Genomic DNA, 18,495 nt, shown 5'->3' with positions numbered 1-18,495 from the left:
GAATGAAATGAAACAACACGACCATCAGGCGAAAACTGTTGACTCACAGCAAAGCCAGTGATAATGGTAAACATTTAAGCTTACCAAGTTACCAAAACAGTAATATTAATATTTTTTGTATAGTATGATAGGCTATTAACTATTAACTGTAAGGAGTTTTACAAATATATATTGATAGGTATATTTAATTTTTTTTAGATATAGGCCTATTGATATTGTGGTCTCCTTGAGGTCGATTGTTTTTGTTTTTTTTACCTGTTTTGTCTGCCAGGGGAATTTAATGTTTAGGCTTGTTGTAAATCTTGCTTACCATGACATTTCAGTGGTCACTATATCCAGTGTTGGGTAAGTTACTCTAAAAAAGTAATTAATTACTAGCTACTAATGACATCTTCAACTGTGTAATTAGATGACTGTATTAATTACTCTCTCTAAAAGTATTGCATTTATTAATAATTAATTTCTAAACCCCATATCAACCTCAACCAGTTGAACAAAACAAGGATAAACTGCACTTTTGATTCTTTCAAACAAACAATTGCATAAATTATTCTTGAACTGACCAAAGTGTGTAAAGGGAGAACGTTACATTAAAAACATAGGCCTACATGTGATGTTAAATCCACTATTGTTTTATATAGAATTGTTGTCTATACAGTAGGCCTATTTAATGCAATTTCATCAGAAATAACTGTAATTGATTGCAGACAATTTTAAAGTAGTCCCTTACTTAACTTTTTCAAGGGGAAAGTAATTCAATTACAGTAATTAGATTACTTAGTAATTAATTACCTAACACTGTTTACAATTTGGATATCAATATATTTACAATGGTTAGATATATTGATATTCTGGTCTTCTTGGGGTCTATTGTTTGTGTGTGAGTGTGTGTGAGTGTGTGTGTGTGTGTGTGTGTGTGTGTGTGTGTGTGTGTGTGTGTGTGTGTGTGTGTGTGTGTGTGTGTGTGTGTGTGTGTGTGTGTGTGTGTGTGTGTGTGTGTGTGTGTGTGTGTGTGTGTTTTGTTTTTTTACCCGTTTTATCGCAGGTGAATTTAAGGGTTAGTTACAGTTCAGTCGTTTGGAGTCAGTAAGATTTTACAGAACTAGAAACAGACTAAAATTAAACAAAACAAGAGCACAAGAAACAGATACACAATCATGACAACTCAGAACAGGCAAGAGCGGCCTCTGTGGCCATGACAGAGCACTAAATTACACTAAATATTACAATTTAGGTCCGAATTTCTCCATTTTCATCACCTTCATCATCTTAAATTGACAAATTAATATTTTTAAAGCACAAATATTCCATATAGTCTCTCAGTTAATGTAAGGTCATAAGAGTTTTGTGCATAATAATTATAAAAGAATGAGCAAACTGCTGTTTTTAAAATGTTCAGCATGTCACATTATAGTGCATGCAAATGTATTTCATGTCAATTAGCCTACCCATATTTATGTTCAATACTGTGCATGAGGAAAAAAATCGAGGTGTAGATATGTACCTGATTTTGCCAAGACATGTTCCTGGATCAACAAACTTTGTTTGAAAACAACATTCTGGACCGAAAATGTAGTCCTAACCCCTAAACCTAACCCTACCCATAAGTTATCCCTAAAATCAGAGGGAAATGATATAGGTGAATAACACTGATGTAGAAGCACATAACCCTAAAATGGACAGAAACTGTGAACTTGTCCCTCAAATCTGATTGGTTGATTGGAATGTTGTTTCAGAATCAACAAAGATGTCGATCCAGGAACACGTTGTACTCGGTGAAATCACGGTCACCTCCTCTGGTGTGTCTAAATGAAATTTGGTTTTGCATTTTCAAATTCCTTTATTTACGAGCTTTGAACATTTGGAAGGGGGTGTGTGTGTCATTAAAGCCTGTTTTTGCTTGCGTCCGCAAGATCGCAGTAGGATTGGAGAGAGATGTAGAGCTATTTTATGGGAGAGAGAGATAGAAAAAAGAAAGAACAGGTGCACGCTTTCCAGGATACACACTGCAGATGCTGTCTGAAATCGAAAAACAAAAGAAGCTCCCTCCCCCCGCTCGACTATCCCAAAGGAAACCTTTCCACTAACAGCTCTGTGTCCCGTTCCTACGCGGTTTTGTTCCATTTCTGTACAAAATGTCCCTGTTTGCACACACATACACAAATCCTGTATCCACGTCCATGTCTCCACATGGTTCCTTCTCGCTGCATTATTGGATAAAGGGAGGGGACTGAGGAATGAGGGAGCGTTCTTTTAAATGAGCGTTTTAAACATGCTTTATTTTAAGAGACTGTGGTGTGAAGAGCAGGACGGCTTCAATGCCTACGGTATTAATCGTGTCAGGTCCGTTTTACTATTCACATGCAATACTTATTGTTTCAGAACAACTTTACAGAAAATAGTGACACTAAAGAAACCGAAACGGTGGAGACTGACAAGAAAAGATCTTTAAGTAGATGTCGAAGAAACCTTGGAAGGAACCAGAATCAGCCGGAGAAGCCTATCCTCTGACCAGGCACATATTAAAATAAATCTCCATATGTCACAATTTGATTTAGTTGCGTAATATGCACCAAACTGGTTCACTCTTAAAAACAAAGGTCCTTTATTGGTTCCATGAAGCATCCATGGAAACTTTCCCTTGCACAAAAGGTTATTTATGGAAAAGCTCCTTTAGATTAATAAATGATATATCTTTAAAGAACTGTTCACTGAAAGGTTCTTTGAGGAACCAAAAATGGTTCTTCTATCTTACTGCAAACCCCCCTTCAACCCTTAACTTGTGTATGAAATAAATTCTCAAATGATGTTAGATTGAAGTATTCAGTTCAATTGTAAAAGTCCATACCAAACCCACGGTGTCCCGTGTCGCTGGTAATGCCATATGGGTTTTCTGCTGTCAGAATTGATTTATGAAGGTCCCAAAAATGGATGCAGCCCAAAGCCCACCAAAATACTTCCATAACGTGTTTGTCATAATATATTTTTTTTTGTTAATTGTTTCAGATAGGACACCAAGCAGAGAGAAGGTGCATGTATGAGGAGTGAAGGTTGTATCCACAAGAGGAGTGGCGAGAGAGTGAGAGATCGACATAGAAAAGACTCAAGAGAATACTGGCTAGAGAGAGAGGGAGAGAGAGAGAGAGAGAGAGAGAGAGAGAGAGAGAGAGAGAGAGAGAAAGAGAGAGAGGTGCGCAGTGCTGCAGCAGTTTCCCTCTCAATGAAGCCTTCTCAGGTCTGTCTGCCTGACTAACTAGTGCTGCAGCGGAGGAGAGAGGGAGACGGGACACACACACTCTCTCACACACTCAGTCCAGTGCTGCAGGACTGCATGAGAGGAACACAGACCACATCCACACCAGCATCAGCATCAGCTTCATCCATCAGCGGAGCTACAGAGACATCCAGAGCCTGTCAACGCCACTATGGCACAAGCCGCCAAACATCTGCGCAAGAACAAGGATTTAGAGGCTCTCGCCGAACAAGAGAGGAAGGAGAAAGAGGAGGAGAAGGCGAAGAAAAGGAGCCGCTCGCGGGATAAAAAGCGCAAGGTAGGGAAGAGGGATAAGTTGACAGCAGAAGGAAGGGAGGGGGACAGCAGAACGGGTTTAATGCTGGGATAGAAGCATAACACACATCCACTGCTGTTAACACGTGCATGCACAGGTGAGGAGAAGCACGCCGAGATCGACCGAACAAGAGTCTGTCATGATGATAATCACATGGGAGATTATATTTTGTATATTGTCACAGAAAAAAAAAAAAATTGCAATGAATTTAAAATACATTTAGGCTATATTAAATAACTGAAACTGTATTTATTCTATACACACAGATGTGTCATTTATCTCTACAACAACAGAACCTCACTGATGAGTAAAGCATCACTTCAGTCTTGCAAGAGTTTGAATATAGCCTACATATATTACTATAACACTGTTTCACTCAAACAAGAGAGAGAAATAACTCTGAAAGTCAGCTGACTTTAGATAGATAGGCTATTATATTTTGTGCGTGTAGGATGAACACAAACGAAATTAATATAGCCTAATTAATTTATCTGCATTTAAATACATTGCATCGTTCAAATCTGTAATGGGCTGAAAAAAGCAAATAAGGTGCAATAATGTATCAGTTGTGTGTCATACCTACAAATCACTCAAATTACATTCACTGTAAGTACAACAGAAAAAGCAGAAAGGTGCTGATAAGTAAGTTTTAAGCTTTAGTACATACACATACAGTCTCGTTCACTTAAAGAAGAGCAAAAACAATCACATGCGTATCGAAACAAAGGATTGCAAGTTTTCTCTCCTAAAATCAAACAGAGATGTGTTTTAGACTGGTGTGCTTGCTAAAGACCTTTATGTCAGTAGGGTTTCGTTCTGCTGGTGTGCATGGAGCTCGAACACTTATAAACCATTTTCACTGCAGAGTTTCATATTACAGCACCTTGCTGAGAAGTGCAGTGGGTATCAGTGATCTCTCTTTCTCCTGGATGTTTTCTTCATGTGTTCAGTGTAGAAAGCACTTCTTTGGCTGTCGGCTTGATTGCCAGTTTCAAAATGAGCTCTTCTATAGGCCGAGAGATTTGTTCCTGATGAAGGAATGCTTCCTCCTCGTTTAATACATCATCTTTTAATAACTGATTGTTGTTTTAGCTTTTTATGAATTTCAGCCACGTATAACCATATACAGCCATTCTTATGTTTGTATAGGACGCAGTGTCGAGTGTGTGAATACCTGCAGTGGATAGTTTTGTTTCTGCCACACTGCATCATTTCAATATTTATTAGGTGTATCTCGTATCAGCTCTGAGTCATCGGATGCTTTAAAAGTCATTTTCAATAGCAGAAATCAAATGCAAGCACTTCAAAACGGCTGTTAGTGGGTCATCTCCTTCAAAATGAAGTATTAACAGCAACTCACGAGGATTGTACTGTGCTTGAACATGTGCAGTTTTTATGTTACGTACATAACTTTCCAGCAAATTCTTCTTAAATATAAGGCTATTGAAAACCTCTGCACTAGTCTTTCTCACACTCACTGGATTGCTCACACTTCCATTGTGTGGATAAAGCCACAATTCTTGCTTAAAAGTTGTGATTGATTTGAGAATATGTATTTGTGGAGGCTTGTACTCTGATGCAGCAACTGCGACGATACTGATACTGAGAGAAACGGCTTCAAAGGGCTTTCTAATGTCAATTTTCACGCTGTTATCTCTTAATCTGAGCATAGTTCAGCCAAACCCCTCAGTTACAGGAGATATATAGTTGTCGAAGTGCAATTTAACTTTACCTTTGCAAGGTTTTGTGCAGTTTGCTGTAACATTGTGATTTGAAAACCTCTGTGGAAACAAACATTCTCTCATATACTCTCTCTTTTTCTTACACAAATACACACATATATGCATTCACTTATGTTTAAAGCTGGTCTTGTTCTTTAAAGCTGGCAGTCCATGCTCCTTAAGAAGGATTTATATGCTAAAGGAGAATTATTGCTTTGTGCTTCCCTTGGGCAAGGCATTTTCACCATCTATTTGTCAGGTCTATCACTGTATACACTGTACCTCTTTAATTCTTCCAGCAATGGTGCATATTTTATTGCAACATGTACAATTCACACACAGAAAATGTTGAAATGTAATGCAGTATTATTGTGAAAATTTCCAATAGATTATTATGTATTTTCACATCTAATGCAAACATGCATGTTTTTTTTGTTTTAACATAATATTCATGCTTTTCTTTGTGGTTTAGAGAGACAAATGTGAAATCAAAATGCTGACAGTGCTATTTATTATTATTGCATTTGTTCTTTATGAACTACTGTGGTTAAGTCCAGCTTCTCATATTGCGGATCACATTTCATTTTTGACAGTTGCCAGCTAACAATTAACTTTATAGAACTTTAGGATTGTAAATGATGGATGAAGTCGGATGTTGCATCGGTGCACATTGCTGTATATGCAATGTTCAGTGGGTTTTTGCAGGCTGTCGTTATCAATGTTACAAACATATGGTGTTTCTGTTTCACCAAACTCTTGTTGTAAACTTCTAGTGAATATTGGACTACATTTTCCAATAGAAACGAGCCTTTTTGGTAAATCATTTGCAACAGAGTTGCCACAAATAACATATGTTTGCAATAATGCTGTAAAATCAATTAATCGCTAACATAAAAGTTTTTGTTTACATATATGTGTGTGTATATTATTATTATTATTATTATTATATATGTCTGAGTGTATACAATATATATATATATATATATATATATATATATATATATATATATATATAAATATACACACACACACACACACACACACACACACACACACACACACACACACACACATATATATTATGTAAACAAAAACTTTTATGTTAGATGTGATTAATTGCAATTAATTGATTTGACAGCACTTTAAAATTTAAAGCAATTGCTTTTGGAACAGATCCATCTTGAATAACCTGTTAAATAAACTGTTGTTTTCATGGTTACATTCTTGCACACACACAGTAGTTTGTACATATACAGTAATGCTTGCTGACACATGATGTGTGTCCATCTCTGTGCACCAAAAACAATTACTTTCAAGATGTTTCTCAATCTGATTGTTTAAAAGGCAAGTCAAAATTATTTGTAGAGTGCCTTTCATAATATACACAATTTCAAGGCAGATTTATAGAAAGTCACACTGGTTATTTCTATAATGCCTTAAATGGGGTATATGTAGAATTCAGAACCCCTTGTCATTAGCGACACTTGTGGCCGTTAAGTGAATTGCAGCCAGTCCAGTACTGCTCGTGCACACGTAACGTGAGAAGAGACTCAACGTGATTCAAGGCCCCGATTAATTCACAGGGAATTTGTTTCTTCGAAGTAAAAATACGCTGTAAATAACTTTGCAGCAATATACTTTTAAAGATGTGGATATGTTTGCACCAGCTCTGGGATTCACCGGCATTATGTCGACAGATGAGGTAATTTATGAAAATTACACTGACAGTTTGATTAGGCCTATATGAAGTAGGGAAATGTCTCGTTTTTTAAGTTTCGTTACAAGCTGTTGACACATTGGCAATAAAAAGGAAATTAATAGGCCCTGCATGAAAAGTATTTCAAAAATACTTCCCCCCTTTGAAAGTCCCCAGGAGATCAAAATGTATTTATTTTATAAATACAATAAATATATCTTTTTTTTTGGCTTTTATGAATATATTCACTACATATTCCATAAAATATGTTGGCCTTGCTGTTATCTATAAACTAGTGTGCTCTAAAACAATGACAAAATTTGCATTTAGAAGGTATAAGCATTCACAACTTACAGTCTCTCACTTTCACCAATATGGATCAGTGATTTTGATTTCGACATCACTTCACATCACTGACAGCTTCCCATCAGATTTTCTGTCCAATCAAATGCTCTCTAGAATCTGAAGCCCCGCCCCTTGTGCAGCTGAAATCAGTCACTTGTTCCACATTTACTATTTTCTACATGGTGAATGGTGCATAATGCACTATATAGGGGATAGGGAACGATTCAGACAGTGTATATATGCTTTCCATTGGGGTGAATATACAGAGCAGATCATATGTGCGAGTCGGCGCAGATCCAGAAAACGTATCGGATTCATTTGAGTTCTGCAGAGAATGCTGAATTTTAAAGGATATGGATGAGATTAGGAGGAGAAACGGTTAGAGATTAGGAGGAAACTGAGCTCAACGGCTCTGGCTGAGCTGTGATATAAACTAAACGCTATTGGCTATTTTAAAAAAGGGGAGGAGCTTGTCGATTGCCTGTCTTCCTGTTTCAGTGGAAATTCCGTCAACATATTGAATAATGCTGCGTGTTTCAAAGCACTTCAGTGGGCCTTTAACATGAAGCAAATTTTAGCAAGTGGTGCTCACTGCAAAGTCAAATGACATCCAGCTCCACCTCTCTGGACGTCTAATGGGTGGAGGGATAGAGTTATGTGTACATTTCTGTGCACCTAAAACAATGACTTTCAAGAGATTTCTCAATCTGACTCAAAAGTCAAGTCAAAATTATTTGTATAGTGCCTTTTATAATGTCTTGTGTAGCAGATATATCAGTGCCACAGTGCTTCAGAAATGTATAGACACTAGACACTACAGCCAGTAGGAGGAGCTCGTCCCGCATGTGTTCAACCCGCCCATAGGGGGATCTCACGATAAAACGCCGTCTTTTCAGTTTCGAGTCGACTAGTAGCCTAGCTGTATCATTTCTCCCGATACTGCCCTCTGTAACCGGTAGGCGTGGCTTGGGAGTGGCCTCGTAGGGCAGCGAAGCAAGTGCATTCTGGGAGTTGTTGTCTTTCATCCACATGAGCCAAAAATACATTTTCTGGCTTTTCTCAGACTAGAAGGCACCAGCTTCTAAAATAATTTCACTTTTCTACTACATAAATGACCCAATTTAAATACACATTCATCTTTCCAGCGGTGAAATATCACCCCGAAAGAGTGGGCGTAATGAAAATGTCAATGAAAACTCAATGCAACTCAAGCCATCAGCTCAGGTTTAAGTGTAGTCTCTAGTGTTCTTCTATTTGCCTGGCAAGTCACCTTTTACATCTTAAAAGATTTTGAAGAGAAAATCTTTAAATTGAAAGTTTTTTTTTTTTTTACTGATTATTTACATTGCATTTAGCATCGTTTCAGTTTTCTCAGCCCTTTTAGTGTGCATTTGATCATGGACTGAAACATGTGTTTTATCAACACATAAATAAATGAATGAAACTTGATATTTCCTACAGCACTTCATAGTGTGCAGTGCTCTCATGCCACTGAAAAAGACAGTTCCAGGAGTCCTCGTTGCTGAGCTAAGCATCCCGATCATCACTTCTCGAGCAGATAATGCTTACTGCAGCTGATGGACTTGTCAATAATATGTAGCTTAAATCCTACATCATGTGCTGCTTATCATGGTATCTGGATAGATGGATGGATGCATGGACAGATGATAATTAATTAATTCACCCGACTTCTTCATTGGAATAGATCACATGCTGACAGTATTGATGGGTGAAGGTATGTGATTTAACAATATATACAATATATATATATATATATATATATATATATATATATATATATATATATATATGTGTGTGTGTGTGTGTGTGTGTGTGTGTGTGTGTGTGTGTGTGTGTGTGTGTGTGTGTGTGTGTGTGTGTGTGTGTGTCAAAGAATTTTTGTTCCATCAATATACTTAAAAGTTTATTGGGGGAAAAAACATAAAAAAAACATATTAAAAAACATAAAGATTCTGAAAAAGATATCCTATAATAGTTTAATGTGACTTTCGTTGTAACAATAAATACAATATTTTATTAATATAGTATTTTTAAATATGATGCTTTCATTACAAATATGGTGATTATTAATTATCTCAGTTGGAAACCCAATCTAATACAGTTTTTCTCTATTGCTTTGGCTCAATTCTCAAATTTGACTTTTTTTCTCCCAGATCTCTGAACCATTAGTTTCTTGTTCACAGGAGATTTGAATTTCTTATTGATTCAAGCAAATTGCATGTGCTTCGGCACATGTGTGCAAACGAGTATGTACAATTGTGTACAATTTGCACATTGACTAAATGCACACGGCTTGTTGATCAAAATTTGTTGAAATCTCAGTGAAATCTCTTCACATCTTCTAATTATTCTTTCATCGTGTGAACCAGCACATGCAAAATGATCCATTCAGTGATCAAAATCTGTCAGACATGTTATATTCCATAAATATTTAAGACATGGAATGTTTGTAATGTTTGCTAAATTGGCAAATGGCCCGCTGTTGAAATGAAATAGGAATCACAAATCTTATCAACCAACCAGTCAAGTTTGGAAACAGTAAAGTTGTACAGTAAAGAAAGCAGTTAGAGTCAACAAAAAAACATGAAACTTGTATATAACAAATATTTCCTTGGTGAAAAAGCATCTAAGCATTTTGACCAGTGTGGCTCACATGATGACAAAAACACTTTTTATTTTGGTGGCATCGGCCAATTAACTGACACAATAATAGGTTTTGAAGCATGAATTAAATGTTACTACGTTTTGCAGACATGCCATAGAGTTCTGATGTTCCAGCAAAGAGTTGTGACACTTGAACTCACAGTTCAGAGAATGTTAAGACTGTTTCGAAAAATGTGCCAAAGCGACTGAGAATAACTGTAAAATATATTGACCATCTGAATCTATCCATTTCATGTCAACAAATAGAAAATCAGCCAGCTATTTATTGTATCGTGAATGATTGCCTTTTTTTGGACATATTATTCAGATATTGAAAAACGGTTTATTTAATTACCTTGAAAAAAAAATTATTAATAAGACCTTTGTCATGTCATTTTATCTAAATATCAAAGATGTGCATAGTGAAACGCAGATGTTCAGGAAAGTGTTGTGGGGAGTTTTTTTTTACCATCTAGTGATATAGAGGAGAATAAAATCAAATGTGCCTTTAGCCCTGTTATACAAATTCTGGCATACTACTCATTTCACATAGGCCTACTGTTGTAGGATTGTAGGAAATCCACATATATGTGGATGTGTTTGCATGTTTTAGTACATTATTATGTTGAAAGGCCCACTTAAAGGGATAGTTCACCCAAAAATGAAAATTCTGTCATTAATTACTCACCCTCATATCGTTCCAAACCCGTAAGACTTTCATTCTTCTTCAGGAAACCGAAATCTGAGTTTCATTTAAAGAGGGAATTTCTGTCCCTCCATTGACAGCTACGCAACTACCACTTATGCTTCAAAACGTTCATAAAGAGATCGTAAAACTAATCCATATGAATTGAGCGGTTTAGTCCAAAATTTCTTAAGAGACACGATCGCTTTATATGATGAACAGATTGAATTTAGGCTTTTATTCACATATAAACATTGATCAGCAAACATAAACAGAAGCTCAACCGAACCTGGTTGACGAACGAGAATGAACCCCATTGGTTCTCACACATCAAGTGAACATGCTTGAGCTTCTGTTTACCATAACTGTTGTGTGAGTTGATGAATGTTTATATGTGAATAAAAGCCTAAATTCAATCTGTTCATCATATAAAGCAATCGAGTCTCTTCAGAAAATTCGGACTAAACCGCTCAATTCATAAGGATTAGTGTTACGATCTCTCCACCACCATGAGGTTCTTTTCACCAAACATGCCATTTAAAATTATGGCCAAGCAACTCCACTTTTGACTCATCTGTCCAGAGCACATTAATCCATAAGATCCCTTTCATCTTGTAGGTATTGCATGGCAAACTGTTTTGAAAGCAGAAGCATCTTCCTTGCTGATGTCCCATATAGACCAGTTCTGTGCAGTTTCTTTCTAATGGAAGTGATATAGATACTGTTTGTACTTTACACATTCAAACAGACTGATGATAGAGACAGATGATTGATAGATAGATAGATAGATAGATAGATAGATAGATAGATAGATAGATAGATAGATAGATAGATAGATAGACAGACAGACAGACAGACAGACAGATAGATAGATAGATAGATAGATAGATAGATAGATAGATAGATAGATGATAGATAGATAGACATATAGATAGATGATAGATAGATAGACATATAGATAGATAAATAGATGATAGATAGATAGTTATTTAGTTAGTTAGTTGATAGATAGATAGATAGATAGATAGATGATAGATAGATAGATAGATAGATAGATAGATAGATGATAGATAGATAGATAGATAGATAGTTAGTTAGTTAGTTAGTTAGTTAGTTAGTTAGTTAGTTGATAGATAGATGATAGATAGACATAGATAGATAGATAGATAGTTAGTTAGTTAGTTAGTTAGTTGATAGATAGATGATAGATAGACATATAGATAGATAGATAGATAGATAGATAGATAGATAGATGATAGATAGATAGACATATAGATAGATAGATAAATAGATGATAGATAGATAGTCATTTAGTTAGTTAGTTGATAGCTAGATAGATAGATGATAGATAGATAGATAGATAGATAGATAGATAGATAGATAGATAGATAGATAGATAAATAGATGATAGATAGATAGTTATTTAGTTAGTTAGTTGATAGATAGATAGATAGATAGATAGATAGATGATAGATAGATAGATAGATAGATAGATAGATAGATAGATAGATAGATAGTTATTTAGTTAGTTAGTTGATAGCTAGATAGATAGATGATAGATAGATAGATAGATAGATAGATAGTTAGTTAGTTGATAGCTAGATAGATAGATAGATAGATAGATAGACAGATAGACAGATAGATAGACAGATAGACAGATAGATAGATAGATAGATAGATAGATGATAGATAGACATAGATAGATAGATAGATAGATGATAGATAGATAGATAGATAGATAGATAGATAGATAGATAGATGATAGATAGACATAGATAGATAGATAGATGATAGATAGATAGATAGATAGATAGATAGATAGATAGATAGATAGATAGATAGATAGATAGATAGATAGTTATTTAGTTAGTTAGTTGATAGCTAGATAGATAGATAGATAGATAGATAGATAGATAGATAGACAGATAGATAGACAGATAGACAGATAGATAGATAGATAGATAGATAGATAGATAGATAGATAGATAGATAGATGATAGATAGACATAGATAGATAGATAGTTAGTTAGTTAGTTAGTTAGTTAGTTAGTTGATAGATAGATGATAGATAGACATATAGATAGATAGATAGATAGATAGATAGATAGATAGATAGATAGATGATAGATAGATAGACATATAGATAGATAGATAAATAGATGATAGATAGATAGTTATTTAGTTAGTTAGTTGATAGCTAGATAGATAGATGATAGATAGATAGATAGATAGATAGATAGATAGATAGACAGATAGACAGATAGATAGATAGATAGATAGATAGACAGATAGATAGATAGACAGATAGATAGATAGATAGATAGATAGATAGATAGATAGATAGATAGATAGACAGATGGATAGACTCATGTTTTCTCAGTGGTGCGCAGCATCTATATATCTGTGTTCCACTGCAGTTTTCTGTCAGTGTTCCTGTGGGAGCTCGGCCTGCAGACTCATGACTCAGCACTGTGTGAATCAATCATTCATATTTACAGCGGAGGGTAGGCCTCTTTACACCCCACCTTTACCACCCGCTTTAATTGAGGGAAGGGTGTGTGTGTGTGTGTGTGTGTGTGTGTGTGTGTGTGTGTGTGTGTGTGTGTGTGTGTGTGTGTGTGTGTGTGTGTGTAGGTTGTGTAATTAGTAAATGAATAATTACCGGATCCAAAACAACAATTAAAACGGCAACCCAAATTTTTTCTGTAACGTACAATGACGGCACTAAACGATGGAGGCACAACTAAATAAGAGCATCATTTACAGGTTTCTGCATTGGCTGTAACTACAGCGTAGTGTATTATTCTGTCACATCGAGAGCAAATATCACTCAGTTGATCAGTGATATTCTCTCTCACTGACGATCACTGACTGATCTGTCTCCCGTTGCTCGAGTCTCCTGTTATATCAGCAGAACTGTCCAGGGGTGCAGTTCAATCTTCACGGGATCTCGTTTGATCAGAAACACCATCAGCTTTACTCGCGGATATGAAAAATGAAAATGTCTTTTTGACATTTTGCCAATATTAACTGATACAAACAACAGCGTTCGCTCGTTTTCACCATGTAACACACTTGTTAAAGGGATAGTTTACCCAAAAATGCAACTTCTGTCATCATTTACTTATCCTCAAGTTGTTCAAAACCTGTATGAATTTCTTTCATCTGTTGAACACAAAAGTAGATATTTTGAAGAATATGGGAATATTCATTGACTTCCATAGCATTTTTTTCCCACTGTTTGGTTACCGATATTCTTCAAAATGATCTTCTTTTGTGTAAGTCCAAGGCATTTGAGAATGAAAAAATATATATATAAAAAGTCTTTATTATTTATTAAAGTCTTCATTATTTATTCATAGCTATAACACTTTTTACATTTTTACGTTTTTACATGTTTTGCATATGGAAGCGCCATATAAGAAGAAAAAGCATTTTTTTCTCTCTGCTCGCTTTTTCATGATTGCACACAATCTGCAATTTGTTGAAGTATTAACAAGATTTGACTTATAAATTCAAGGAAATATTGTCAGTGAAAAACAACTTTGATCTATTCCTCTTACAAAGCTATTTTATGGCATTAGTTTGTGACAGGTTTTTCATGTTTGTGAACTATGCCTTTAAGAAAAGCACCTCACTTACTAACACACACACACCATCACACTGAGTCAATTAGAAATGCGAGTGTAATCAAAGCTCAGTATGACAGCTGTCAGGGGGAAATGGTTTCTCTGATTACTTGGATCAGATCTTGGCGTCACGTATGATTATTGGTTTTCTGATGCAATACTTTCTCTGGAAGGTCTTAATGCACTTCAGAATTGATCTGAGAATTATGATTCAGCTTTAATGTTAATTCACTTTTTTTTTTTTTATCGATATTATTACTGCACTATATTCCCCAGATGTTTGTTCCAGCTCAATCTTTACATTACTAACCCTATGAAATATATTGTGCCTTTATATCGTCAGATGGGGGAGTATATCCTGCGAAACAGCCATTATTTTTTGCTTCATTATACTATTTTGTGATAGCTATAAAATAAATACCTCATCTTTAAGTGGATGATTCCCCCAAAAATGAAAATTATGGCATCAATTACACATTTCAAACCCATAAAACTCGTTCATATTTGAAATGCAAAATGAAAATATTATAAGTTTCCGTTACACCAAATCTTGTTCATGTAAAAGTATCGAGTGCTTTAATCCAAGTCTTCTGAAGAGACACAATCACTTTATATGATGAACAGAATTAATTTAGGCTTTAATTCACATATAAATATTGATAAGCTGCGCACATAAAGGTAAATGGAAGCTCAACTGTATATTTGATATTATATTTGATACCATAGAAGACAGATTAAACCACTCGGTTCATGGATTACTTTATCAATGTTTTTATTAACTACTTGAAGCATGAAAGTTTATTTTAATTTTTTTATTAATGATTATTTTAATAATGATTTGATTAAATTTAAATGATAAAATACATAGATTTAAGATAAGATATAGCTTTAGTGTAGTGAGCTTCTTTTAGATTGTTGTATAAAACATATGTTTTTGGAAGAGCAACCACTTTAAAATGATGAGTAGCTTGGCAAGGCCTATTTTGTTGGCTTCACCAACATTGTCTGAATCCACTTTTATATTGAACATCATGATAATTTCACCCATGTCGTCTTGTGTCCGTCTCCCCCTCTACCCCTCTGACTCCATCTGCCAGGGAATCGTAATCCCTCTTCAGAAAGGGTATTGTTTCATAAAGCTCTGCCGTAAGAACACAGAGATTAGACTGACCGAGACAGATCGTCATGGATCTGAAGCTGACGGGAGACGGTGGAGGAGGGGAGCGAAGAATAAAGCTACGACGAGTGTGAAGAATTCATCTTCAGCACCTTCTGTAGTCTGACCGTGTTTGTTCAAGGTCACGATAGCTGTATTTAGAGACATTTGTGTTAATGTAAGGAAACCGGTGGCTCAAATAGTTGCTTTACTGAAAAGCCCAAAGTATATTTCAGTTTTGACTCGAACACTTACTACAAGCACATCATACACTGCCATTCAAAGTATACTCTGACTATTTGATTCGAACACACATGCATACTAGAACGTTTCAACCTTGTTCAGTGTCTGTGCTATTTCTCTCCAGAAGATATTACCAATTAAAAAATCTCTTTGTACTCGTCTATCTCTTAATAATCCCCTCACACAAGAGCTTGTCAACGTGACTGTCTATTGTTGTTGCAACTCCCGTAGTTTGTAGTTGTGTGTAGTTGTGTGAATATGTGTATATTGTACTGAGAAGCCCAGCTTAAAAATATGTTCTAAGAACGTTTAGCTAACGTTCCCATTAAGTTATGAAAAAGTTATTGTTCTCTGAACATTCAACACGTCCAGTTTTTTTAATGTTTTAAAACTATTTTTAGCACTATGTACTTTCATCTAAAAATAAGTACAATGTACTTATTGTATTCATGTTGTATTGTAAAACACATTGCTGCTATTGAGGTGTGACACGGGTAAGGTTAGGGACAGGTGTGGTTGTATGGCTTTAAGGGTGGGTTAAGGTGTAAAGGAAGGGTCAACAGTGTAATTATAAATGTAATTACATAAATTAATTACAGCTGTAATTACATGCACAACAAGTACAATGTAAAAACATGTATGTACACAATAAGTCCATTGTATCAAATTATTAATTTCAAATGTTAGTACAAAATAGTTAAAGCCACTTAATATAAAGTGGGACCCTATTTTTTTTCTTGATTATTCTAATGTTAAAGGGTTAGTTCACCCAAAAATGTTAATACTGTCATTAATTACTCACCCTCATGTCATTCCAGACCCGTAAGACTTTCATTCGTCATCGGGACACAAATGAAGATGTTTTTGATGTTCCTCCAAACAGGAAAAGCGTTTTGAAACGCTTCAAAAAGTTCATAAAGGGATCGTGAAACTAATCCATATGAATTGAGCGGTTTAGTCAAAATTTTCTGAAGAGACTTGATCGTTTTACATGATAAACAGATTTAATTTAGGCTTTCGGGTAGCTTATTATTTCAGTCATGCAAGTACAGCTCTTATCTCTGTCCCTTTGTAGTCTTATGCTGTTCTTATACTTCTTATAATTTGATTAATAAGCCATTAAGCAAAGTGTAACTCAAACCATGGTGAATAAATCTTACCAGTGTAAGCTGGTTTATGGCTTAATGGTGGCTGATTTGTTGCTGTAACTAGCTTGACCAATATTGACCTTTGTTCTGCTGGCTGGTAATGTAATGGAAACTTTTTTTCTTTTTTTTTCTTGTAGAGAACACATTTAATTTCTTCCATGCGGTTTCAACAAGTCTCATTCTCTAATTGAGATTTTTAATGTATTATTGGGTGTGTGTATTGTAATGAGATGAGATGGAAAGGATTAATCTGACCAATTTATAATCCTTACCTTCGTCAGTAGCATTTGTTGCTGCATTGACCACAGCGCTGACCTCACATGCAACTTAATCTGACCTCATTGATCATTACCATCTGCCTTTCCTATAAAGAAATAATATTAACACACTTCTAAACTTGTCTCACACCTGATTTTGCTTTCTAAAATCTTCAATCCAACTGACCTCTCAGAGACATTTTCTGATGCAACATTACTGAATTTTATTTAACTGTGTTTAATGCAAATGTTTACCTTTTAAATGCAGAATTGACCTTTTTATCTTTTGTTCATCTTCAGTGTCTGCAATGTCCTAACGGTTAATAGTAGATTGTCAGTTATTACTTAGGTTTTATTAAAGGCACACTATGCAGCTTTCCGTTTTTGTCAAACAGCGACCCCTAGAGTCGCTGTGGAGTACTTGTATTTAACATTACTGTCGTAAATACCACTCGCGCAGAGCCGTCTCTGCACTCACAACGCGTTACAAAGCGTCGGACATCGAACAGGCACAGATAACCTCTGAAGATGTCTACTAGTCCATCAACAAGAACGATATTTACTCGAGTCTGACTCCTTGCTCGGTCAGTCTGCCGTTTCCTCTTTCTTTGGTCCTCCGACAAAGCTTTCCTAGCTTTCTTTTTTACCCGTTCAGCCATGACGAAAGTGTGAAGAACTCAATATCTAACGTTACCTTTTTCCACTTGTACGTGTGCAGTGCCGTAAAGCAATTCGTTACATCGCAAGACCTGATATCACGCGATACTTCCTGACGCCAAAGTTGCAAGGGTGGTTTTTCGACTCAGAGGCGCTTGGGGGGTGCGAGACGACCACCATTCAACCCGAAAAAAGTCATATAACTATTCCAATGACTCTGAAGCTGTTCGGTTAAGGTAAAAAAGTTACTTAGTTCACCTTTAAAAGGAATGTGAGGGAACATTTTAACTCTTTCCCCGCCAAGGTTTTCTAAAAAAGAAGCTGCCTGCCAGCGCCAACATTCTCGATCAGCCCACTTATTTCATTACTGAATGAATCAGCGTTTTTGAATGAATCTGTTGAATGAATGATTCGATGACAAATATACATTTTTTAACAGTCTGGTGTAACAATGTAATGGATACAATAGTTTTTTGATGCGCCATGTTACGCCAAGTGGGTTTTGCTCTATTTTGATATCGTAGACACCAGCGTTTATATCTGAACTATACACTTTTATCCCAGTACTTCAGCAATAATTTGAATAATTGTAAGACAAAAATAAATAACAATACTGTGTGGTTGAAAAATCTGTGAAGCTGATTCATACCTCATCATGATAACAGCTCTCTCTGGGTCAGCGCAGATCTGAATGCTCCGGTATGATTTTGTCAAAGGTTTAAGTG

The 18,495-nt window shown here is 35.7% G+C and overlaps 1 protein-coding gene across 14 annotated transcripts in view; it reads left to right on the top strand.

The window, feature by feature from the left end:
- Nucleotides 1-3,225: 3,225 nt before the first annotated feature.
- The window catches only part of ank1a (ankyrin 1, erythrocytic a), a 156,972-nt gene continuing 141,702 nt past the window's right edge, over nucleotides 3,226-18,495 (top strand). For 7 of the 14 annotated variants that reach the window (XM_082170915.1, XM_082170913.1, XM_082170907.1 and 4 more), the window contains exon 1: nucleotides 3,227-3,551. In XM_082170915.1, coding sequence (XP_082027041.1) covers nucleotides 3,426-3,551 — 126 coding nt within the window. In that variant the 5' untranslated portion in view covers nucleotides 3,227-3,425. Of the gene's footprint in view, nucleotides 3,552-18,495 lie in introns of all 14 variants that reach the window. The other 7 variants (XM_082170916.1, XM_082170910.1, XM_082170906.1 and 4 more) reach the window with 2 other exon arrangements.

The sequence above is a fragment of the Leuciscus leuciscus genome (genome assembly GCF_965113295.1).
Source record: "Leuciscus leuciscus genome assembly, chromosome: 5".
Lineage (NCBI taxonomy): Eukaryota > Metazoa > Chordata > Actinopteri > Cypriniformes > Leuciscidae > Leuciscus > Leuciscus leuciscus.
This window is presented reverse-complemented; position numbering and strand designations above follow the sequence as displayed.